The sequence below is a fragment of the Xiphophorus hellerii genome, chromosome 9 (genome assembly GCF_003331165.1).
Source record: "Xiphophorus hellerii strain 12219 chromosome 9, Xiphophorus_hellerii-4.1, whole genome shotgun sequence".
NCBI lineage: Eukaryota > Metazoa > Chordata > Actinopteri > Cyprinodontiformes > Poeciliidae > Xiphophorus > Xiphophorus hellerii.
Genome location: NC_045680.1, coordinates 26785875 through 26812315, shown reverse-complemented (window position 1 = coordinate 26812315; position 26441 = coordinate 26785875). Strand labels below are relative to the sequence as shown.

The 26441-nt window shown below is 40.4% G+C and overlaps 2 protein-coding genes across 2 annotated transcripts; both read right to left on the bottom strand.

Annotated features, from left to right (window-relative positions):
* Window positions 1-1174: 1174 nt before the first annotated feature.
* LOC116725571 (retinol dehydrogenase 8-like) lies at window positions 1175-7355 on the bottom strand. Its single transcript, XM_032571707.1, has 6 exons — window positions 6684-7355; window positions 5508-5669; window positions 3837-4016; window positions 3657-3750; window positions 3229-3412; window positions 1175-1588 (listed from the first exon to the last, which is right to left on the bottom strand). Exons 1-6 carry the CDS (start codon window positions 6778-6780, stop codon window positions 1352-1354), a joined length of 954 nt encoding a protein of 317 aa, XP_032427598.1. The 5' UTR covers window positions 6781-7355; the 3' UTR covers window positions 1175-1351.
* A 211-nt stretch (window positions 7356-7566) lies between these two features.
* LOC116725569 (gelsolin-like) lies at window positions 7567-16404 on the bottom strand. The gene is made up of 17 exons (XM_032571704.1): window positions 16274-16404; window positions 15299-15488; window positions 15076-15230; window positions 12631-12792; window positions 12374-12523; window positions 12184-12270; window positions 11230-11362; window positions 10970-11058; window positions 10675-10881; window positions 10430-10563; window positions 10045-10135; window positions 9213-9383; window positions 8952-9126; window positions 8747-8862; window positions 8197-8274; window positions 8049-8109; window positions 7567-7949 (listed from the first exon to the last, which is right to left on the bottom strand). Exons 2-17 carry the CDS (start codon window positions 15474-15476, stop codon window positions 7822-7824), a joined length of 2115 nt encoding a protein of 704 aa, XP_032427595.1. The 5' UTR covers window positions 15477-15488; window positions 16274-16404; the 3' UTR covers window positions 7567-7821.
* Window positions 16405-26441: the final 10037 nt, after the last annotated feature.

Genomic DNA, 26441 nt, shown 5'->3' with positions numbered 1-26441 from the left:
TGTTTTTTGGGGGTTTTTTTGCAAGGAAACACATCCAAGACTGGATGTAATAAAATATGACTATATTTAAGTTTAATCAACTGAAACATGGTGTTAAATTAATTCAATTTCCGTTGTGCTTTCTTGTACAATGTCAATAACGAAATTCTAATCATAAACCTGAATAGTTGCAAAATATAATAAGTTTTATATGAACTAAATTAACAATAATCAGGTTTTTAAGCAGAATTTAAGCGACACTTGAATATATAGAAGTAAAGTCTATAGTCTTGTTTAAACTTGAAATCTACTCTCAGGAAACTGCTTTTCAAAATATACATGATCGTGGTTGAGAAAATTCAGGTGCAGTAACGCTAGGTGGACAGAGGGTGGCAGTGAATGCGAAGAAAAGCCATAATCTACTGATGTAGTAGGCGTGCAAAGTACACAATCTACACAAATTATCTCTGTAAATTAGAATTTCATCAAGAAGTGCATTTTTTTTCAATAATTCATTTGAAAAACTGAAACGTCTGTATTTTAGATCCATTACAGTGCTTGTTTCTGTTCTGATGTTTAAATGTTCTGTTATTTATTGACCTACAAAATTCTTGAGAAGACCAGCAGTCAACATACCTGCCATAGGAAAGTCACAAAAACTCATGGCTAAAGCAGATGGCTACTCACAGACAGCTGTATTCAAGAATATGAATGGAAAGTTTAGTAGAAGTAAAAGCTGCGGCAGAATGTAGGATGCACAAGTAACAGGAATAATCACAGCTGAAGCAAATATTATTCAAGAATTTGGGGGAGATTCACAAGACATCAGCTGTGATTGGAGTCAGAGCTTCAAGAGCTATTCAGCCATACCTTAATGTTATGATATTAACTGCATTATTAAAGCCCATTCATTTACTGAAAAAACAGTGGAACAAAAATGTTCTGCTAGATTCATATCAATAAAGATTATCTCTATCAAACACAGTATTTATGTGTAAAAGCTCTGTTTAGACCTTGAAATATTTTCACTCAATGGCATAAAGACTACTGTAAAACTAACTTAATTTAACATGACTGTGCGTCAAAAGTCGTGTAAACAGTTAGGCCAGCATACTGCTCAATGATTCTTATATATTATGTTCTGTATATTGTGTTCCATTGTGTAGAAAACTCCAGAGACATACTTTTTCAGAAATTATTTTATTGCTTTAAAAATTTATGATATTTTAGTTGACTGTTCCATTTGAAATGTCGTTTCACTACAGCAGAAATAGAGCTAAACCTGTGGACAGCTTTGGTTGGTTATATTTCTCACACACACATATAGACCCGCACACACAGAAAGACATCTGACGTGTCGTTACTAATCCTCTCAGGTACTCTTATCTTTTTCCAAGGTAAAACTCTTGCGACTCCTCCAGCGCAGCAGCTTGAGGAAGTTCAGGCTGGCGTTGAAGACTTTGTCGTGTTCAAACACCATTTTGTAAAACGTTTCGATGGGAAGGTCTCCGTTGGGATCGGCATATTTCAGTGTGGTCATGGGTGTGTAAAGAGTGTTTGTCTGATGGCGGAAAGGAGGATCGTCCATGGTGATAATCCTGTGGGTGTGCTGGAAACAAAACACACACAGCAGGAAGTTCAACCTACAGGCACTAAGAACTTATAATTTGCAGAAGTATTCACTCCTTCAAACTTGTTTACACATTGTCAACCTCAAATAACAAATGTGTTTTTATTGGGCTTTTATGTGGCAAACCAGCACAGAATGGTGCATAGTTGGAAAGTGGAAGGAAAGAATATGTGATTCTGAAAATGCTTTCTAAGTTGGAAATTGAGAGTTTGTGTTAAATATGGGGAGTGAGAGGATGGGTCAAAATGTAAGACCAGAACTGGGACCATTTCCAGCAATTTTGCTATGAAAATGGTCTTTTTATTGAACAGAAAAAACCCCAGAAAACCTACAACGATGAATGGCACAGGAAGCAAGGACAGAAGAGCATAAACAAACTGATACCAGGAAAATCCGACAAATGTGGAAGAGGAGAGAGGAGCTAAATTACAAAGGGAGTTCTGGAAATGAAGGGCTGCACAGTGGTGCAGTTGGTAGAACTGATGCCTTACAACAAGAAGGTCCTGAGTTGATGCCCGTGCTTTTCTGCACTAAGTTTGCATGTTCTCCCTGTGCATGGTGGGTTCTCTCTGGGTACTCCAGTGTCCTCCCACAGTCCAAAAACATGACTGTTATTTTAATTGGTCTCTCTAAATTCTCCCTAGGTGTGAGTGTGTGTGTGCATGGTTGTTTGTCCTGTCTGTCTCTGTGTTGCCCTGCGACAGACTGGCGACCTGTCCAGGGTGAACCCCGCCACTCACCCGGAACGTTAGCTGGAGATAGGCACCAGCACCCCTACCGAACCCACTAGGGACAAGGGTGTACAGAAAATGGAGGGATGGATGCTGGAAATGACAAGAAGGGCTAGTTACAGGTGAGTGGGTGCAGCTGGGGAAGGGAGAAGGTACAAGAAGACGAGGAAATAATTAACAGCTGGGATGGGAAGGAAAGTGGTAGGTTGAGGAAGAGATGGAAAAACAAATAAAGAGTATAAAAAGGGGAAAGGAAGCCTGAACAGTAACCAGAAATACATACTAATCAAATGAAACAAATCCAAAAGAGAATGAGGATAACTGAACTGTACCAAGAAATAGAAGCCAACAATAAAGAAGTGCTCAAAACAGAAAATAACTGAAAAAAGCCCAAAATGAATTATAAGACTTTGAGCTGCAGGTGTTTGAATGTCTTAACCAGAGAATGGCATTTTTCCCATCTTTTTTTGCAAAATATCTCGATTTTAGACAGACTAGAGAGTATTGTTGAACATTCATTTTAATGTCTCTTGGTAAGTGTGGTGATATAATCTTTCTTTTATGGGTGATGGTTTGAAAAGTGCTCAGTAAATACAAATACACACACTATATATATATATATATATATATATATATATATATATATATATATATATATATATACATACATATATATATATAAAAATAAAAAATCAAAGTTGGAAGCCTTCCATCATTTTCTCTCTAATTCACAATTATGCAATACTTTCTGTTGGAGTATTACCTCAGATGGTGTAATTTGTAAAATCACAATTAGCTTTTAGAGGAAAGGTGCATAGCCAGAAAACTGCAATCTGTGCATCTATAGAAACAACATCTTCCAGTTGAACCAACATAAAGATCTAATACCTCTGCTACATCCTCTGCTGTCTGACCAAGGGTTTCGAAGATCTGGTTGTAGTTCTTCAGGTAGATGTTTGTGAACATGTCTGCAGTCACTTTATCAGCTTTGCTGAGGTCCGTCTTCAGGCCCTCTTCGTAAACCTTATGCTCAAACTCTGTGATCACCGGACCTGGTTCTATCAGGCTGATGCTGGCAAAGAAGTTGAACAAAAGTAGAGTGAAAAAGGTGATATGAAGAAATACTTAACTCGTCACTACCAGTAATCTAATCACGCATTGAGAAACGGATTGGCTCTGTTAGAACCTGCCATGACATAGCGCAGCTCTCATAATTCTGCCTTTGGTTGTTGTGCAGCATGTCTGCACACACGCTCCATTCAAACCTCAGTATTGTTTGCAAGTCTCATCATGTTGACGATGTACTTTGAACTTACTTCAGACTGAACCTCAGGGCTTGAACTGCCAAGCTTTCACAAAAGCCTTCCACTGCAAACTTAGACGCTGCATAGACATCGTTGAACAATATTCCTAAAACAGAGACAAAGAGAGAAACTGTAAGGGAAATGTTTCAAACAACATTGGGACTGAAGATAAGCAGGTCAGCCCCTCCTCACCTTGAATACCCATGACGCTGCTGATGACCACGATATGACCTTTCTTCCTCTTTTTCATATCAGGCAGGATCTCCTTCAGCAGTCGCACAAGCCCGAAGAAGTTGGTGTCCATGACCGTCTTCATCTCATCGATAGACTGGCACTCGATGGGTCCAATCAGTCCCATCCCTGCATTACTGACTGAGACAAGTGGGCAGTAATATTAACCTTTATATTACTGTCTGCATTGTCACACAGTTTTTAGCAATGTTGCCTTGCAGCAAGAAGGTCCTTGGTTCAATTTGTGGCCTGGAGTCTTTCTACGGGGAGTTTTCATGACCTCCATGTGTATGAGTGTGTTTTCTCCAGGTACTCTGGCTTCCTCTGACAGTCCAAAAACACGACTGCTAGGCTAACACGTCACTAAACTGCTGTTCTGTTGTGTTTGATTGTCTGAATTCAGGGATGTGTGTCTCTTTGTTCCCAAATTGATCAGTCCAGGATGAAGGTGAAGACAGAGGATTTGACGGAAGGATGAAATACAATAACCTCAATTAGGATTTCTTGTGTGTTTTCAGTGAACTTTAGGGTTGAATTCACTAGACTGAAACAGACTCTTTCTGAACTTCTAAATGTCTTATGTTTTATTTTCTTTCTAGTTTCTGCCCCGTCATGTGGATTCTTCACTTTTTCCACACCCTTAGCCCCCTCAACATCCTGTTAGATGTAGTTGTCCCTACATCTAATATATGCCAGCCAGGCAGAATATAGTCATTGGTAATAAACTAAATGTCAGCCAGTATCAAATGGCTTCTCTGATTGACATACAGGCACAGTGCAGTTTCCTCCCAACTGCATTGTGCAACTTTCAAATACCATATCTATGTAAGGACTGGCAAGATATTTGCAATGTGCTTTGTGTCTCTGGCTGACCACTAATTGCGTAGGGTTGTGTAATTTTCCTAAACTTCCATTGAGTTCCCAGTAGATGGCAGTGTATGAAGCAGCACTGCAGAGTCCAGAGAAGAAGCCAATGTGAAAATAGATATTATTTGCACATATATATTTGGTATTGATCCGATAACTATACTGATACCGATACTTTTTATTATTTAAGTTTGACATAAAATAAAACTTTAGACTTTTAGGTTTTTGTTTTTCTTTTGAATTATTTTTTATCAAAACCTGGGAAAAAACTTGGACAAAGTTTATAGGTGTCTAAAAAATACATGAAAAACAGAAACAATAGGAAAGCAGAACAAATTTCTGTGCATTTTTTCTAATGTAAAGTACAAAAAAAGCCATCATTTGAATGCACATCAAAGCTTTGAGCTAGAGTTGAGAAATTACAATAGAAAAATGAAATAAATTTCAAGAGGAAATCTGAAACTAAAGTATTGATCCAATACTGAGGCCCACTTGGAATCAATATTATTGATATTTTTTTATTGAAACACCCCCCCTCTGGCATGTACACCACAATCACCTTTACACATGCAGAACAAGAAAACTGTATTGCCTCACTGTGGGACGCACTATTCAAAATCTTGGCACGCATTGTGCAAGAACTGTGTTTTAGTGTTTCTACAGTAAAAAATGTGTGCACAAAATGAGCTTTGAACGTCAAAGCTTCACACCCAGTGTGGGTGTCTTTTGCAGCTGGTGTGTGTTCAGGTGTGTGTGCAGGCTTACTGAGGATGTCCACCCTGCGTTCTGGCAGGCTGTCCACGCAGGCTTTGATGGATTCCTCGCTGCACACGTCCAGCTGCTTGAGCTCCAGGGTCCTGCCCAGAGTCCGGTCGGCTGCCTCAACCAGCGGCTCTGCCTTACCCAGGTTTCTCATGGTGGCATAGACTACAGCACACAAAGAAATAGTCCTCTGACAGCAGAACACAGCTACGTTTCATGCAGGTCTACGTGATATGTAGGATAACATCCTGTTGCATATTTATGATCAGACATACTATGGGTTTATTCTCTAATCAGGCTCCTACTTTGCTGACCAGCAATAATTCAAATGGATAAACTGTGTGATCAACGCAGTGGAAAATTGGCAGCTGTTCAGATCAACTTCATCTGCCTTGTTCTGGATCATGCGATGAGACATTATTCATCCCATTTACTCAGGATAATCCCCAGACCTCAGTGACTTTTCTTTAAAGAGAATACTGTATGAAAACTGTTCACTGGGATATTATGGTAAACAACACAATTAATAAACGCATGACTCCACGATCTTGATTAGTTAGAATCATAAAATGTTTTTCACCACTGAGTTTTTTTGTGCTCTCTCATTTATTTCTTGCATTAAACAAGGAACCAAATTCCTGAAACTGGAAGGTATGTAAGCCTGTCACAATAATCAAATAATCAATTAATGGCACGATGAATTAAAATGAGCTCAACCATTTCCATTCTGATGATTCACAGTTGTGGTTGTACATGCTTTTTTCTTTTCTTTTCACTTATAAGACATTTTCCCAGGTCGTATGAGTGACATAATCTGCCAATGAAACTAATACTTTTTTCACCAATATTAAAGAAGTATTAGCTTTAAAAAAGCTGAAAAGTTACGTTTGTTTTGTCTTATTGCAAGCGTTCTAACCTATTTGCACTAGAAACTAGACCAAAAATACTCGGTTATAATGTGTGTTTTTGCAGTGAACAACTCAAGACAAAGTTGAAAGAGAAATAATAGAAATAATCTCCTAAATTCCCTTTAAACTAATGAACCGGAATATTTTTCCTTCTCTGTGTTCTTTCTTTTTTTAGGTGCGACCTAAAAACCTCTAAACCACATCTGACCATTTTCAAATTTAACCCAACACATCCAAGCTTTGAGGAGAAGCAGCGAATCGAAACATTTACCCATGAACCTCTTCTTCTCGTCTTTGGCAATCCGGGCTGCCAGAGCCAGGCCGATCCCCGAGGAGCAGCCCGTGATGAGTACCACCTTCTGGTTCATTGTGCCCGCTTTGTTCGCGTTTGTCTCGCAGAATGGAGAACAAAAGGAGCGAGGCGATGTTTGGGGCGCTCTTAAAGCCCACTCCTTAATCCACAGGCCTGCAACTCAGCAGAAGCCTTGTGCGCAGGGCCCGAAGATTACCAACAAGCGTGGCCAGCACATGGTGCAGCTGCACAGGAGGATTTAGGTTAATGATAACATGGCTATTGTCACAGGGAAACCCAGGTGTGGAACAAATCAAAGGCTTGCCAGACGGAGCATGGGGTGAGAAAAGAGTTTTATTTTTTGATTCAATTTTAGGTAAAACATTTATCTTTACAATCTGGGCCAAAATATGCTAAATGTAATGTCAAATTTAAAACTCTACACTGCAAAAACACAAAATTGTACCAAGTATTTCTAACCTTTTTATATAGTGCAAATATCTTAGTGCACTTAAAATATGACAAAACATACCAGTAACTTGTCAGCAGGATATAGGAGCTTGTTTTAAGTAAATAATTCCTTAATATTAACAAAAAAGTACTATTTCCATTGGCAGATTATTTCACTTGTAACAAGGGAAACATGTCTTATTACAAGTGAAATAATCTGAGAATGGAATTACTAGATTTTCATCAATATCAAGGAACTTTTCATTTAAAACAATCTGTTATAGCTTGTTGAAAAGTTTCTTGTAAGTTAGTTGTCGTATTTCAAGTGTACTAAAATATTTGCACTATAAAGAAGATTAGAAATACTTGGTACAGTTTTGTGTTTTTGCAGTGTAGATTTATTTTTTATTCATTTTTTTATCTCAGTTTTTGAGGCCATAAAGCTCGGAAAACAAGACTGCATCATGTTGTCTTTTTTCTTAATGAGTTGCAAAAACCAGCTGGTTTACTGGTGAAAGCAAATGAATAACAGCAAAGGAAAAAGGCAGGAGGTTTTGGCGAACATATTTCAAACACTGGGTTGCATAGCCTTAAAGTATTTGTTTTCCCCACTAAAGTTTTTCTTTTTTTTTTCTTTTCTGAAGGCAACTATGGGTTCCAAAGGATCTTAGTTCCACATCTTGGGGTCCCAACCATGGAACCAGCCGGAGAAGGAGGGCGGCTCCTGCCCCTGCTTGATGGTGGTGATGGGGATGCCGCGGCGACCAGAGGGGTCTGAATTCACGTAGTCCTGGGCTGAGAGGAAGATAAGGAGAAATTAAAAACCTCAAAGTCAGGTGTGTTCTGGAAACATTCTTAACAGTCGGTGGTGGGTTGAGGAGCAGGAGGTTGTACCGATTTGAGGCGCTCCAGTCGTCTCCGTGTCATTCGCTTCTTTTCCAATCCAAACGAAGACCTGAGAGCAGAAAAGTCTCAGTGAGCTTAAACGCAGGAAATCACATGAAAACACATTTACCACAGAACCGTGTCAACGTTAGCGGACCTGATCCCACGTGTCCAGAACCATGACGTCATCGGTTGCCAAATCAATCTGTGAGAAGTCGCCTGGCACCTCTTCTGCCTGCACGTCGTCAAACACATGCTTATGTAAATATGTGGTGCTGCGCAAAAGGTATTTTCATCCTTTAAACTTTTAAACATTATATTCACAAACTTGGGATTTATGTGACAGAGCAAGACAGAATAGCAAATAATAGGGAACTGGAAAGAAAATTATAACATTTCTTCACTGGTAAAAATCTGAAAAGTGTGGTGTGCATTTGTGTCCCCCTTGAAATCAAACGCCTAAATAAAACCCAGTTTCGATTAGGGATGCACCGATTCACAAAGACCAGCCCTAAATTTGATTGAACAATTTGATTCAATGGAAGACTGGTCTTCACAGATTCTCTCCATCTTATCCAATTGAGTCATTTAGCTATTTATTCTTTTTCCTCCATTTTCTAATTATTTGCTACTTCGTGTTGGTCTATCACATAAACAACCTATCTGTAGCAGTAAACAAGACAAAATGTGAAACTTGGAACACTCACAATGAGCCGACCGGTCTTATTGGAACAGCCAAACAGTCTTGGTGGTCTGACTACATTCTGGAGGGTCTTGGAGGTCTGGTAATCTTTCTTCCCTCCCAGTGCTGCCCAGAAACCAGCTGCCAAAAGGATAATATCTGATTAACACAACAAAGCACCCATTGCATTGCCATGTTGCAGTGATTATGCGTCTACTTTTGCCCGTTACCTGGTTCCTTGGATTCCTCCACCTCTGTGGCAGTTCCACCCAGCAGGCTGGCAACGTACTTGGCTGCAGTCATCTCATCCGGACTTGCTCCCTTCCCCTTCCACACGAACAGGGAATTTGCCGATTTGAGCACAAACACGTCGTTGGTGTTCAGACTGGAGGCCGTGGCTTCCACCTGGGTAAAAGAGATTGGAGATTTCCACAGTTCAGCACAAAAAAGCATCACTTCCACATCAACTTTTCTCAAGAACCAAGGCCGACCTCAACAGCCCGCAATGCTTTGGTGGAGCTCTGGCGGATATGGAAGAGACGAGTGCTGGCGGGTTTGCTGTCTCCACCCTTGCGGGACGTCCCACCCAGGTAGATGATTAAAGGCTTGTTCTTAAACAGGCTCACCAGGTGAGGAGGCTCTCGGTTCTGAGTGACCCGGACCTGTAGAGACACAGATGATGTATAGTATGAAGATGTAGAGAAAGCATGCAAGCTCAGCATTCTAACTGAAAGGTGGGTCCTCTCACAGTTGGTCTATCTGAAATCTACTGGAGTGGAGTTTCTTCTTGTTCCTTATCAAAAACACTAATCTGAACAAAATGATTCCATAAGGTCAACTGGTTATACTTTGGTTTGCTACCAATGAGCAATTTTCTTTAGTCCTGGGTAATCACAGTGGTAGTGCTGCTTGGAGATGTTCAGACACTTTAGAGCTTCTTGGTTTACTTTTGGTAAGAAAGTCCTTGGTTGGAGATCTCTGTTGGAACCAGGGAGGCTGTGTAGAGTCTAATAAGCTCTTGGCTTAAAAATGAAAGAATTACAGCGAAACACAGAAAGTGGTGCTGACACCATAATGAAATAGACAATCAGAGTACCTGGAGAGAACCCGTTTATGCACTGGGAGAAAATGCAGAGGAACCAAACCTGGGATTCAAACACAGGACCACAGTGCTACCAACTGCCATTATGTGACCCACTACGCGTGAGAACATAATTTTGTTGCCTGTCACTATAACCAATAAAACTTGAACTGATGTTTTATCTGTAAAATTGAATGAATGTTTGTTGTATTCAGTAAAAATACAAGATGGAGATAACACACCTGGGTGGCCACTCCTCCCATCGAATCGTCCAGTTTGACTGTGAGGAAAGCTGAAGCAGCCAGTTCATCCTGACTGCACTTCTGGCCTTGCCTGCAGCAAAGCAACACCAGGTTCAGTGCTGAGAATGCTTGTTTCAGCTTTGAGCAAAAGAAGCAGGAAAGAAATTTGCTGCATTCAGTCCATTAGCTAATATGCATCATTTGTTTAAAGGATAGATACATAGGAATGCTAAATCTCTGTTAATGTTGTGAACAACAGGAAATTTGGTCATTTCAACTTCTGCAGATAGTTCAACTCGTTAGAAGGCTGGAAGAGATGTACAGAACACAGACAGGGACCAGTTTGTCTGAGGCCATCTTACAGATGGTGCAAAGCTGCACCCACCAGGTGTAGATGATGTGCTTCTGCCTGCCTCCATCGTTGTAGGAATACAGCACCAGATAACAGTCTCCTCCATAGAAATGCCCATAGCTGGACGGGTCCACAGGGGCCTTGTCACGTCCTTCCACACGCCAGATCTACAAACACCCAATAGTGTCATATGTAAACACTACTACTACTACTATTAGTAATAATAATAATAATAAATGATACATGCTTCGTTATTGTGGCAGAGCCCATAACCTCACCTGGACTTTCCCAGAGCCGTCATCCACCATGCCGTGCTGGGCGGCCATGGCGTTGTTGCCATGGAGTTTTGAGGCATCGAAGGGAATCTTCTCCACTTTAGCGATGCGACCCACAGTGTAGGTCTGACCTGTGGCCGCTCCCTCCAGCCATTTGAAAAAGAACTGCTTGAACAGAGTGGTCTCACTCCCAGCAGGAATGACCTGGACCTTTTATTGGGAGAAACAGACCAAGCAATGAATGCGTTTTCATCACACCGTCTAATGGAGACCCCGTGACAGACACTGACTGCATTACCTTTGTTCTTGGAGAGTAATTCTTTTCTTTGATGAACTTTTGGGCGATGGTCCACGCTTCTTTGCGTTCAGTTGTGTTTGCCTTTGGTCCTGCAATGTGGGATGTGGTACAAAGGTCAGAGCTGAACAAATTTAGTCTGTTCTTCAATGGAGAAGTAGCAGAATACTAGCAGGTGCTATAAACACAAACTGTTCATCAACAAATGTACAAAATACAGAAAAGTTTTGGGGAAAAATAAACAGAAATCAAAAGCCTGATACCTTTCCAAACAAATATGTTCCCGTCGTCTCCATTATCCAGGACGTAGCATTCACTGGGAGAGAGGATGTCTTGTTTGAATGGGTTTGAACCGGCCACCAGGGTTGTTGACATGTCTCCAGAAGCATCAGAAACCTACCAATAAAAGATCCGACTTAGACTTTTCAACGTATCACTGAAATCTATTAGATACCAGCAACAGATTAAAGATTAAACAAAATCTTTTTTGAGGCAGAGTTGAGAAACTATAATACAAAATTCAAATGAATGTGCAAGAGGCAATCTGAAAGTAAATGATTGATTTTACCACACTTGTATTGATCAGATCCTGAAACCGACTTGGTATCAGTTTTATCCATATTTTGGATCAATCCACTCACCTCTAATTCAAACGCAACAGTAAGTACAAACGCTTTTGCTCCACAAAACGGAAGTACTCCAGACCACTAGGGGGAGTCAACCACCAAACCATATAAGACCAGACCCTCAGTAAAGATGGGATGTCCAGTAGTAAGTTGGAGTCTTGTTCAAAAACACAGTCTTTTACAATGACATAGAACAACAGCATATTTACAGAGATAATACCTACACTAACCATAGTGGTCTGGAGCATTTTTGTTTTGTGGTGCGAGCTTGCAGTGTTTTGTACTTCCTGATGTTTTTTGTTATTTGTGACATTTCCCTTTTTTTGGCCAGTACAACATTTAATCACCAGGGAGACCAAACACAAAGAAAAAGACACTGCTGACAAAGGAGTCATCCAGAAGAATGCATTACTTCCCCAGACTAGATACAAAAACCATTTTTGTTTGACTTTATTTTTTAATCTGTATGAAATGAAAGTGTCACTGAAGAAGAATTCAGTGACATTCAAACCTCTTTGAGGTTTCTGTAAACGTTTGAGATAAAAAGTTACAAACATTTCATTGAGGTATGTTTACCAGTGGTATATCTACCTGGTACAGAGATGCCTTATTCTTCTTGGGCGTCTCATAAGCCACATCACAGTCTCCTGAAGGGAGATTCGGCTTTGGACCAAGTTCCTGTTAACGAGTAGAGATTATTGTTCATAGACCTCATGAAAACACAACCAGCGACAAATATTTTGTGTGCTTTGGTGAAGAGTCAAAGAAGAAAACAGCTCACCTTGATGACAGCCTCGGGTTCACTGCCCTCATCAATCATGTTCACCTCAGCACGGCCATGTCTCTCATTGTCACGGATATCTTTGGCCATCTGAGTGGCCTTGAGACGCTCATAGCGATTGCTCTCACTGCCAGACCACTGGTAGATCACCTGTTGTTGCACCGAGCGGAAGAGAAGGAATCAAAGGGAGGAGTCTTAGTTACTGCAACATTTTTCTAATTAAGCATTGGTTTTCTTTAGCTCAGACTTTGTCTTGCCTTTCCCAGGTCGATGATGAAGCAGTCTCCTTTGTTGAAGCTGTCCCAGGACAAGGCCACCTCGGTGGCTCTGACTGTACGCCGGCCTTTGAGGTGCAGCAGGCGCTTCACATTCATGTCATTGGTCACGACATGCTTGAAGCCTGAGTTTACTCCACCTTTCTGTGGATTACAAGTCATTTATACCTCTGTTGTCCCATCCAGAACAGATCCGCAGTGATGAAAACAATGAACATGTTAGACGTCATCATCCTGCTATGAACTTTGTTCTTTTCATTCTGAAAGGACAGAGACATGCTTCTTTCTAAAGCACACACCGCCCTGTTTGTTCAGCTCTCAACAACCAAAGCAAAGACAAATGAACACCTAACACATGATCTGTTGGATAAATTGTATTTTTAGTAATTATCAAATATTCGTTGTATCATGTAGCCTTATAGTTACATTTAGATAATGTTTAATTATATGCTTTTCTCTTTTTCTACTATTTTAAGTAATGTTTCTGTGTGTTTAAATAACTTTGATTCCTTCCTGTGACTCCCTTGAGATGCCATCAGCAAAGCCTGGAAGATAGCGGATACAACTCTTCTAGCAGAGTTTATTGCCCAGCAATAAACTCTGCTCTCCTGTGTGATATACAACTTGTTTTACTGGCCGTGTCTGGTATTCAACTGGAGCAAGAAGGATTTAGATTGTAGATAACATGTGTTTAAATAGTAAATGTCATTTAGCGCTGCAACCATGTGATAAATTGTTTTGCCCCTCCCTTTTAGAAGTTGCAAGCGCTCAATGTATGAGGGTTTTCTGAGAGTAATAAAAAGAGAGGAGCGGACAGATGTGTTTCAGAGCGGTAGGAGATTTGTAACTGAAAGCACATCTCTGTCCGTTCTCCTCGCGAGTATAAAAGAATCTAACTCTCTTGTCTTTTCTGTGTTTTAAATTGTCTTTAATAGGTATTTAGACCTGACATGATCCCTTTGTGATCTGTCCATCCACTCTTTCTTGGAACAAGTGAATTTTGACAGGCTTACAGGTAGCAAGCTGCAGTGCCAGGAATTACACTCCTATCAGCCACAAACGATTTTAAAGCCTCAACTATTTATGCTTTCAGTCTGTCTAACACCTTATTATGTCTACACTTAACAAATTACAGCCTTCTAAGTCGGATCAAATTCATTTTGGTCCATTGAACTGAAGAATAAGTTTTGTTGTGCTTCCAACTGGAAATTCAGAAAATCTGAGTACAAAGAAAAAGCTCCATTACAGTCCAGCGATTCCCATTAAGAAAATAAGAAATGATCTTGCTAAAAAGGATGGTTATACTATGGACAAAAGCAAAAATGTTGGTCGATGAAAATGTTCAAGTTGCGATTGTGGTCTTGGTTCATTTATTTACAAGTAACGCCAGGGATTCACTAAGAGGTATTTTCCAGTGTTATTTCATGGATCAGAAGCTTAGAAGTTTGGCATATTATCATGTAAATAAATCTTAAGATTGGTTTGATTGCAGTCACAATGAATCCAGTGGATTCTCCAGGCGTTCTGAGGCAGGAAATCTGAATCGGACCATCTTCAGGACAGGGTGAAATGGAAGCAAGTCTGTGCGAAAGTTTCAGCCAACAAAACAGTTGGAATGTGGTGACTCATGGCATCATGGAGCAGAATCTCAGAGGAATGTTTCCAAAAACGAGATCCTGTCTGATACTCCTGTTTTTTGTGTTTTGTTTTTTGGGGGTTTTTCTTTCAGAATCTTTCAGATTCAAGAAAAGAATATTATTTGAGTGTAGAAGTTAATGGCATCTGCAGCAGTCTGGTATTTTGGCATTGTCAGAGCACGTCTCTGTTTGGCAGTTCAAACTCTCCATGGAAACCCTCTATGGAAACCAGGAGGAGCAGGCTACCACAGAGCCCAAAAATAACCCCACAAATTCAACTGCTCTGCTTAAAAAGTTCCATTACTTTTATACACGAAGAAAAAAATCACATAAAACAAAAGATATCTAGGTAACATTTATGTGAAGGGGTGTTCATAAGACTGACAGAACACCTGTTCTAAACATGAAGGAGTCTTCATGAATGTTTATGACTGTTGTCCTGAAGTGTCATTCAGTAAATAATGACACTTGTCAATACAAACAATGCAAAGTTGAACTAAAAGTTGCATTAAAAGCTCATTAAAGTGTCAACTTTGCATTATTGGGAAAATAATGACATTTTTAATGCAACGTTGCATTGAAACTTGCATTAAAATTTAAAATGTCATTAACTGCATTAAATGCGTCATTGCTTATGAGACTTCATGACAACAGTCATAAACATTCATGAAGACTCTTTCTGTTCATAACAGGAGTTATGTCATGTTTAGGACAGTTTCATATCAGTCTTATGCTCACCTCTTCAGCTAAAGTGTTACTGATATGTATAATGAGAACAGGAGTATTTCACCTTGTACTTGATGCCAGACTTGAAGTAACCCTGAAAGGTGAGCGACTCTTCGTTTTGGAACTCGTTGAATTGGACCGGACCGCCACCAAGGTGATCGTCCAGCTGAGTGATCAGAATAGCAGCAGCTCCAGCCTCGTCTTTGGTGGCTTCCTCACCTGCAAACGGGACAGGAATTCAAAAAGTGGCAGGAAAAACAAGACAGTGGTTTGTAGGTCGGACATACCGATCCATGAGTGCACGTTGTAAGAAGGAGCCGCAGTGGTGTGGAGGATGACGTAGGCGTCCCCGGTGAAGAAGTCTCCGTAGAGCTGCTTTGGAACCGGAGCCAGATCCATCTTCTCCACCCGCCATATCTCCAGGCCGGGCTTCTTCCCCGCTGTCTGGAACGCCTGCTGTGCCATGGTGCTGAAGGCCTTAGAGGAGACACGTTTTCATTAATGACTTGGCCGTGCTGCAGAAAACTATCTGATGAGTTTCTTGCACGGAAGAAGCTTATCATCTTCAGTAATGTAGCCCTTTGAGCTTTCTGACTTTTTTTTTTTTCTTCTTCTTCTTCCCGTGACTCAAACATGTACCCACAGCTATGCTCCGAGACAGATTCAAAACCACCACTAGCTTTTAGGATTAAAGTGTCATTCATGAACTCAAACATTGAACCACATCACCATCTGCACATTAGAGTTCTTTGTTTTGTTTCCAACAAACTCCTGCAGGGTTCCAGGAACATTTCCCTGCTGAACCTGTAATACAGGCACTTTTATTTATTAACTCAGCTGCTCTTGAAGCAGAATGTATTGGACACAGCAGGGTGTGTCTGGCCAGCCTTCTACTGAGCTACACTGCAAGTCGTCTGTGGGGCGTTTTAAAAAAAACGAGCAACCACTCGCTGAGAAAATGCATCTAGTTAATTGTTGAAAGTATAATTATGCTGGGTGTGGACAAACCGGTCCACACCCAAATATCCAACATACAATCATGTTAAAAAATACTTTGCTTCCATAACCCCAGGTCATAATGTGCATTATTTAGTCATACTTGGCTTTACTGGCATGCAGCTTGTGTTAAAAGTTTGTTTCAGTAGATGCATAATGCAGACAGAGTTCATGCAGAAGCGTGAACAGTCTTGCAGGAACTGTTTCTATTGCATAAACAGTGACATGACAGGAAAGATTTACAGATCCAAGAGGTTTTCCTTTACCTGGGTGAGGAGAGAATCAGATGCTGGTTGTGGAGAAGCTGCACTGCTGCTCTTCCAATCGTCCGCGGAGCCAGTTTGAGCCGCCGGGCGCTATATAAGCAGACGGGACATCCGCCCTCAGATGGAGAGGCGTGTTCAGCCACATCCAGGCCCGGCCCAGGCTGCAGAACCAAACACACACAGCCGCGCGCACACACAACACACGCACCTCCTGGTTCCCAGTCTTACATAACTTCAATTTTAATTGTGGGGATTTTAATTGTGTCCCATTTAATTTACTGCAGATCATCTATATTTGAACGTGTACAGAAAAAAAACAGGAAGTGAAATCTGAATGAGACGTAAGCAGCTTTAACGTTTACTCTGCATGTGATGTTTTTACTCCTTTATAAGGACAGAGTTCAACAGAAACACAAATGTAACACCTGCACAACTTTCAGCTAGAATATTTTTCCATTAAGCTAGTGCTTAGCTTAACGTTCAAAAGTATTTATAATAATCTAGAGGTTTATATGTCTGGGCTCCTCAGAAACCCCATTAAGGAGAAATCTGAACCTCCTAAAGCTCACATGATTCTGAGCCTTTATCCTCGCCGACTCCTGCAGCTTCACAGGGCAGCGCATGAACCCCCCTATGACTGCAACCATGAAAGAGTTTTTGCTTCTTTTTTTAAAATATATTTTCCATTAGCTTTTCCATAGGAGTTTGATCTGGGACTGATGGAAGCAGAGTGGATCATATTGATCTGATGGAATCCATCAGAAGTTTAATTTAAATTTCCAGACATTTCAAATATTTCATGAAGCTTTGCATTCTAACAACGTCCCACAGCATTACAGACCCTCCACTGTACTTTTTTTTCTACATATTAATCTTTTGCTAAAGTTACAGTAGCATTTAGAAAGCTGGCATTTCTAGGTGTTTAGAACAGAAAAAAACTTTTCCCAGCCTTGTCTAAACTTACATCCTCATCCACTTATTATTGATCTGACTGCAGACATCAGCAAAATTGAGTAAGTGGATTTTTTTTTTATAGATTCCTAAATAATTGTCTCTTGAGATTCTACTGTACACAAACTGAATGCTAGATTTAAACAAAAAACAGTGAATCAATGTTAATTTAACTCAGTAAATGATTCATTTAATACATCATATATCATAATTCCCGTGAGTGTGTTTGTGTTTCTGAGTTAAAACTTCAACTTCGCAATAGCATTACATAAATATGTTCTCTACTAGGTAGATTCTGTTTTACCTGGTGTTTTGGCTCGTTGTTAGGTGACCTCTGTTTAGGCAGCGGCTTGTTTTTCTGTGTTTACATCTGAAACAAGAAGCCAGATCTAGTTGTATGAGATGTATTAGAATGTGGTTTGTTTGTTGCTACCTGTCTGCTTCCTATTTTCAAGTAGAAAACAGGAAGTAGACGTGCCAGTTGCAGACATTTCCTGCCCCGTGAACTGTAAGCGCATCCGTTACTCAAGTTTCAGTTTTGTCAGGGTGGTAATGCAACCTCTGGTGAACATGGACAGTTTTCCAGTTTTCAGTCTGTTTGTTTTGTCTCTGTTTTTTTTTTATCGATTTGTAAAGCAGGACGCCTCACTGAAATGAAATATGGTGGTCTAAGTACTTCTTCCCTTACAGCGTAATGCATTCAGTCTGTCTGTGCAGGCACTTTACGTGGCAGCCAGGGAATTTTAGCTGCACCATTCAATTCAGAGGTGAATAGAGGTGAAGCATTGATGAAGGAACTTCCAAAATGCAGATGAATTCAAAAGCCAGACAGTTAAACTGCTCTACGTACACATTTTATGAGCATGTCTAACACAAAATTATGACTCATAATTTCTCTCCAGCAGAAAAACAGCTCCAAATATAGAACGTTGACTCATCTGTTTCCTGAGCTTCTTGCAGCAGCTCTAACAGGCCGACTCTTCGAAGTTGTGATAAACGCCCCTCTGTGCTGCCACCACAGTTGATTTGGCAATTACATATTTGTTGCTTTAGCCCGCGTGTTTCTCGATCGCGTGGCTTTTGCCCGGCCAGCGGCCCCTAAGACTGTGGCCCCGCTGACCCCCATGTGGCAGCGTGACAGAAAGCGGAGGCCCAGATCTCCTCTGTGAGCTCCAGCAGTCGCCTCAGGTCAGGGCTGGCTCCGTCGACTCCCACTGGCAGAGCTGCGTCAGCACATTCTGCCTCATTGTGCAGAATACACACATCTCTGTCCCCGTCTCACACATGCCAACTCCAGCAATCACGAGACCAAACAGATGCAACACTCTGCCTGAGCGGATAACGACGGCCACACACACGCACACAGGCCGGTTCTAACTTGCGAGGGCCGAAACCTCTCTGAGTTACAAGTTGCATAACTCTTGGGGGTAATACTTCTGCTGTCCTGACCATGGAGTTTCCCACAAACACACAGATTGCGAGTAGCTGCATTCTGGTGAAGCATATGGCGCAGCGATATAACAGGGATTCTTTATGACTGAGCATGAGAGGCGGATAGGAGCAGGGATCTGGCGGCCCCGGTTGCCTGCGGCTTCCTCTCGGTTTTAATTTCCTGCTGCAGCAGCTCCGCTCATGTGGAAGATCATTTGCAGCTGGTAGTAGACCAGAACTGATGCTGATGTACGTTTCAGTTTAATTATTCGTTAAAAAAAAAAGTCTCTACTCCGCTTTCTCACCAAAACCATTCTCATCAGCTGTAGGAATGCAGTATGAAGTGGTTTCCACCTTAACGTGTCACTTAGGAGGAGTCAACTGTCTGTCCAGCCTGGAGCGCTATCTCACCTTGGCCCTACTGAAATACAATAAACTTAGAAAAGCGTTTTCTTTTCTTAGTGCTGTTAGATGTTCTAAATGTGCAGTTAAAAATGCGCTAACATAGTTTGAAATTACAAATGCGGATCTAAAAGATCTCTTTCTACTGGATGTTTGGCACATTTCCCATCTTATACTTTTGTAGTTTTTTTCTAATAATGCACAAAGGTTATCACTAGCATGTTGACAATCAGCATGCAAAAATCATTGTAAAAGCTAAAATGTGGTAAAATGCTAATGTTAGCCTAATTTTAATATGATTGCTAACAGTAGCAAGTTAGCTAACGATGTTTAATGCTTCATGTCACAATTTGTCATATTTTATAAGAATCAACTTGGACTAAATGGGGATCAGAACCAAAATAATTGTAAATAGGTTGAAATACAAAGTCTCAGATTATATGTTTAATTAACTTATTTAGATTTGAGCATTTCCATGACGATTTATCTGCATAATGCAGATCAATAAATCAAAACTGTATAGCTTTTGAAAAGATTTTGGTTCCATTATGAATAAATCCACCTCTGCATTTCACAAAAGATTTGCTCAAAATCAATATCCACAAATATTTAATTTCTTTCCTAACCACATTCTCTGAAGATACGGTCGCTGAACTTCAGATCCAGAAAGATTTGAAAAAGAAATAAAACAGGACGGTCATTTTATGTTTTTTTCTCTTATACGTAGATGAATTTTGCAAGGCAATATTCTTGGATCATCAGCAATCCGCCTAACCCTTCCTCTAACACCCTGCCTTTCATTTTACAAGGTTTACTTTAGATGTACCAGGGATTTTTGAGTGGATACACGGGGGGAGGACAATAACCTGAAGTGAACATGGCGTAATGCTGCAGGGGAGAAAAGGATTTGAGTTTGCAGCTCATCAGCAGGTCAGGGTCAAGACTACAGCTGGACATTTCTCTCGTGCCACGTAGTAAATGTAAAGATGTATTTCTGAGTGTATTTGTGAACTGTGTGAGGACTTACCTCTAATTTTTCTTTTTACAGCTAGCAGTATTCATTTGCAATAGACCAGGAGCAAATCAAGAATAGTTGTGAAGGGAAACAAAAAAAAAAGAAATAAAATCTACAAAAAGTGGATTGCAGTGAATTCAGTCCCCTTTACTCTGATAACTCCATATAAAATCTAGTGCATGTTCTTCCTGAGCAGCCAGCCAGGACGGGTGTTAGCTTCATGATATGGGATGTTTTCCTCAGACGGGACAGGGAAGTGGGTTAGTGTTTATGGGAAGATGGATGGAGCAAAAACACAAGACAATCCTGAACACAAATTCCTGCTTCATTTTTCAGTTTTGTTACTGCAAAAAAAAAAAAATAATAAAAACCATGTATCTTTTTCCTTCCACTTCACAATTTTTCATTGGTATATCACATGAAATCAAATACATTGCTTTGAAACCTGAGGGTTTAAGTGAGAAGCTAAGAGTAGATTTGACAGGTATGGATGCATCAGCAAGGAACAGTTGGCAAAGTTTAAAATAAGTATAAATAAAATCTGTCAGGGTGAGAGGTAACCAGGACTCGAAGGCAAGCAACAACTGCGGACACCCAACGCAGTTTAACAGATTTATTGAATTAGTCAAGTGCAATGGAGAGAGAATGGAGAGGCGTTGATCTGCGGCAGCAGGGAGAGACCGGGCCAGAGGAGGAACTGAGGAAAGGTGAGCTGTTAAACAGGGAAGTTAATGAAGGGAATGATGGTGCAACCTGGTGATGGCTTACGGTCTGAGGGCTGAGATGAGCAGAGGTGGGTACATGGGTTTCCCAGCAGTTGGTGCAGTGTGGGGTTTCCAGGTGGATGAATTCCAGCAGGAGACTGAGGGTGGACAGGCTGCAGCTGAGTGGTGGTTGTGAAGGTATCCAGGGGCGAGGCCTAGCGGAGCAGTGAGGATCAGGTAATTCAGGTGTTTATGAGCACCAGGGAGTGGTCAGAGCTGCTTCTATGAGGAAAGAATAGATGGGAGAGGAATCGGAAACAAGTTAAACACTGTTAATGCAGCACTGAGAGCTGGAGTGTACCACTGTTGTAGCGGAACCATCTGCCTCTTCTTCTTTCTGATTTTTACTGGCGGGTGACATCTAACGTTAAGATGTATTATCACCATCTACTATGCTGGAGTGTGGACCAGAGTATCTTCCTTTAATCTAAATTCTTATATATGATCCTGTGTCCTTCAAAAATGTAACAGCTGCTTTATTTATTTTATGTTTAATTAATATCTTAATGTCTCTATATCATATTTCCTAATTTCTTGTTTTAGCTTCTCTCTACATACTGTATATTTTTAACAATGAATTATTACATGTTCTACTGTTTCCATATCTATACCACACTCACAACTACCTGTTGGATGTTTACCTATCAAATGTAAAGTTTTATTTAATCCAGTTTGTCCGAGCAGCAATCTTGTCATTACTACATGTTCTTTTCAATTTTCTCCTCTTATTTCCATATTCCCTACTTTCTTTTGTATATAAAATAAATGACGACCTTTAGTTTCTTCCTCCCACAATTGTTGCCATTCAGATTTAATTTTGCTCTTAATTAATTTTATTTCAGATTTACAATATGCTATTTCCATAATTCTACTTTGTTTTAAAGGCACCTTAGCTAAATGATCTGCCATATTGTTCCCTTCTATATCTGTATGAGCAGGTATCCACATAAACCTAATCTTTATTTGAGTTTGTGTCATTCTAAATATCACTTCATAAATTTCATATACCAACTCCATACGACTTTCAGATGAGACATTTAAAATAGACATTAGTGATGATAATGAATCTGAGCATATAAGAACTTTTTCCATTTTATTTTGCTCTACCCACTGTAAGGCCATCAGTATCGCTAACATTTCCACTGCATACGCAGCTGAATGGTCAGACGTTCTTTGTTTCATAAATACACCTAGTTCAGGGATAGCATAAGCAAATCCTGTTTTATTTGAAACTAAGTCTTTTGAACCATCTGCATATATAATTGTAAAGGATTTATACATATTCTTAATTCTGTCATTTACAAAACTTACCGGCGTCTGCCTCAGGGAAGCCTCTCCTATTTAAGGCCCTTGCTGATTGGTGATGATGAGTAGCTGGATCCCATCAGCCTTCCACCCTGCAAATGTAGAGAAACCATTCCCCTGCAGAACCCAACAGTCTGAGTCTCGTCTCTGCATCTGGCTGACAGAAAGGGAAACCTGGCCCTAATAAAAGGACTGCTGCTTGAAGGAATGGAAGGGAATGGTTTTGTTTAAAACACGGGCTAGCTGTTCTCCGGGTCAAACAGACAAAAATGCTGGGAAGAAAAAGCTAATTATAAAGCATCAAGACAGGAAACTGAGATGAATATCTAAAGTTCAAAAATAACAAACAGGGTAAACAAAAGGACACCAACATGAGTCACTGTGAGCAAATGACAGGAAACCAGCTGAAGGAAACAAGATTTCCAGGCTTTAAAGCCAAATGTCAATTAGTGCTAAACAGAGGAAACCAAAGGTCCACTGAGCTAAACAGAACCGGCTACGGACAGTGAGCTGGTGGAAGCCATCTGGAAATGATTCAGAATTATATTTTAGGCTAGGCACAGATTCCCTGGTCTGAGTAAAAGTCATTTATTATTTTCTAAAATGCAACAAATTTCTAAAAAAGCCGCTTTGTAGAAATGTGTATTAAGTGGCTTTTGTTTGTTGTCAGATGTTTCAGTCCTACTTGGTCGACCAACACTCTTCGCGGTCAGACTCCATAGTTTGGTGGTGATCTCAGACCCTGTTTAAGAAATAAACCACATCATGTCAGCTTGTACTCATCTAATATGTGGTGTACCTCCAGGCTCTGTTTGGGCCCAATTTTTTTGTTGCTAATATATACACCCCTTTGGACTGATCATTAACACATTTCAAAAAACTCCTTTAACCTTTATGCAGATTACATTCAGATGAACTGCTCTTTCAAAACTTGTGATTTCTTCACACTATGGATGGCATCAGAGGAATAAAAAACTGGTTCAACAACTTCTCTCAACTGAACTTGGAGAAGTTAGAGTGTCTGATCACTGCTAAGAGAGAGCATGTTACCTTTGATCAGACTACTGACTGTCAAACCGGACTTCAGGAAATTATGTTATTTTGGTCATGTAAACCACTTTGGAAACCACACGCCCAAAAAAGCCCTTAGTCGGCGTCAGCTGATCAAAAACTCTGCAAGAAGATCCTCGACTTGAATAAACAGAAGAGCTCACATCACTCCTGTTAAAATGATATTTCAACTGAGTTGTTTTTAAAAATCCTGACTTGGCCATATAGAATATTTTTGTTCCAATGCTAAAATTACAAACACCTCAAGGAGTTTACAAGAATTTTTTAAAAATTTGTTTCAGATATTCAATGCAAATCTCAACTGATTTCATAAGTGTGTGTGATAATTGTTATAAATGTGGCTGTGATCACCACAATCATTGTTAGGATGCCTCTGGTTGTGGCTGTCAAAACAAGGACATCTTTCAAGATGTTGTTGCCCCTACTTACATTATACTTAACATCAGCAAACACGCAATTTTCAAACCATTTATCAAACCCAGTGTTGTTGTCCTGGCAGTCCTTGGCCAACCATACACTGGCTGCTGGACACAAAATCTGCAAATAAAAACAGATTTTTTTTTGCAGATTGTGGCTGACAGGAAACGGGGAAGGAGAGGGGGAGAATGTGGCAACAGCAGCAGAGTGATGTGTGTTGAGGGTAACTGAGTTCTTCTGGGTGTGCTCAACACATGCGAGCGGTGCGTGTTAGCACTCCAAAATCTCAATCAAGAATTTAGTCGACATGCAGAGGAACCAGTTTTCTTTCTCTCTGTAGCTCTTCTTTCATTGCGGTTTGAGGATTTGTTTCGACACAGCTTTCCCACGCTAGTACTTCAGATATAGTCTGAGGTTTAAACTTTGACTAAACTTTGATTGGACCCATGGACCACCCTGAAGTATTTCCTGCTATTTTTTGCTTGATTTGCTGCTTTGTTTAAAATCCACATCAGTGTTTCAGCTCATCAAAGATATTTTAATAGAAGACAAAAGCTCCATTTCCACTGACCATATAATAGCACAATTTGAGATTTGGAGAAAAATCTCACATTTTTCTATTTATCTATTGCTTAATAGAAAAATTTCTTTTTCAGGGGCGTGCCGTGGTGGCGTAGTGGTTAGCGCAACCCGTATTGTTAACTGAGTTCTTCTGGGTGTGCTCAACAGGTGTGCCTTGAGTCCTCGACGCGACCGTCGCGGGTTTGACTCCCGGACCCGACGACATTTGACTTCCCCCTTCTCCTTCCCCGTTTCCTGTCAGCCTACTATCATATAAGGGACACTAGAGCCCACAAAAGACCCCCTGGAGGGGTAAAAATAAAAATGTATTTTTCAGTAAAACGTTGTCGGGTCTAGGATGAGGCGGATCTTTGGAGTTGCATCAAAATGGATTTATTCAGCAAAACTGCAATGGAAGCACTTTTTTTTTGCATCATACGAGTGACATGATCAACAACCGGCTGTTGGCACTGGCACAAACCACAAAGAGGAAGACGACAGGAAGGAGTTGGAGGGTCATGACATGGCATGATTTTTGACTCATCGCGTGCACAATTTACTCCCGTGCGATTTTAATTGTTTCTTATTTAATGGAAACACTGCAACTTCGAAACAGTTTTTGTTTTTCAACATTAGTGGAATATTACGTTTTGTGCACATTTGTAATGGAGACGCAGCTAGTGATAACCTGAGTGAATACAAAAAGTAGTTTCCAAATGGATATTTCATTTATAAAGAGAAATTGGTCATCAAAACCAACTGGACTCCAAGTGAAAATGTAATTCAGGATTAGTTCTATGAATGCAGGACTAAGTCATTGTGCTGTGTGTGCTACTAAACCTATTCAGTTTAACACATCTTCTGATATGTTGGAATATATATGTGTTGCATGTGCACTTAGTTCACTGGAGATAAATGAGGTGGAGGTCAAGGGTCAAAGTGGATGTGCGTTTTGACGACATCCGCTTTGTCACCATCTAGTGCCGTGGCATGACAACTACAGTGGATGCAGACGTTGTGGTGATCTCGTCTAAATAGTGACGCAGTGCCGTCTAAATGTCAAACTATCCCAGTCAACATCCGAAAATGCCGGTAATGTCCATACAGCAGGCTTGGGGAAAGGGTAACAAGAGACACTTTGTTACCCTGTTACTCTGAGGACCACAGTGAGAGCAATTATCCAGAATCATGGAACAGTGGGGTGGCCTGCTTACCAAAGTTACTCAAAGAGATCATCAATGAGGCATTCAAGAGGTCATTAAAGAACCCAGAGCATCTAAAGTACTGCAGGCCTAACTTGCCTCAGTTCAGTTCACAGATCCTGATTCAAACACAAGGAACAGAGAGAGTGGTGTCAATGAGAATCCCAAGGCCAAAACACATTTCCTTGATTTTTCCCAAGACCTATAGAAAAATATTCTTTGGAATGATGAGCCTTAGGCGGAATTTTTTGGAATGTGTGTGTCCCATTATGTCTGATGTAAAACTTACATGAAAAGAAAATCATACTAACAATGAATAAAATAATGAAAAATGAGAAGGTAATGTGACGGTCTATGATTATTTTGACGCTTTAGAACCTTGACGGCTTTCTGTAATTGATGGAACCAAAATTAGAGATGTACTATATATACCGACATTTACGTCTGTTTAAGTCAATAGTTATTTTTGAAAATATTGGGAATCAGATTGATCAGTACGACTGGGTCAACATTAACAACCAGCGTTTCCATCTTGTGGCTTCTTTGTGAGGGTGTTTTGGGAGCGGAGTGGAACGGTGACAGGGTTCTTGTCTGGACATGTGACAGCTATAGTGCTGCAGCACCGGATTGTGGGCTGCTTAACTGAAGCAGAGAGGCAATGTCTGCCAGGTGATCACTTTTTTTATCAGTGTAGAAATAGTAATGGAACATATATTATAGCGGTACATATCGTTATCGGCCATAACAGCAATACGAATATCGGAAATTGATATCGACCCAAATTTCTGCATCAGTGTATCCAAAATCATCCAATGTGGCTCAACAAAAACAACACTGCAAAAGAGATTGGGTCATCACTGAAACGAAACATTACTTGACAACTGCGTTTTGTATTTTTTACGTCCTGATGTTAAAATTCATTTCATGATCTGAAATGTTCAAGTGAGATGAAAAAAGAAAACAAAACAAATCAGTAAGAGAACAATTGCTTTGTCAGAGAACAGTAGTTTGTTACATTTTATGCAGTTGGACAGATCACCTCTGATCTG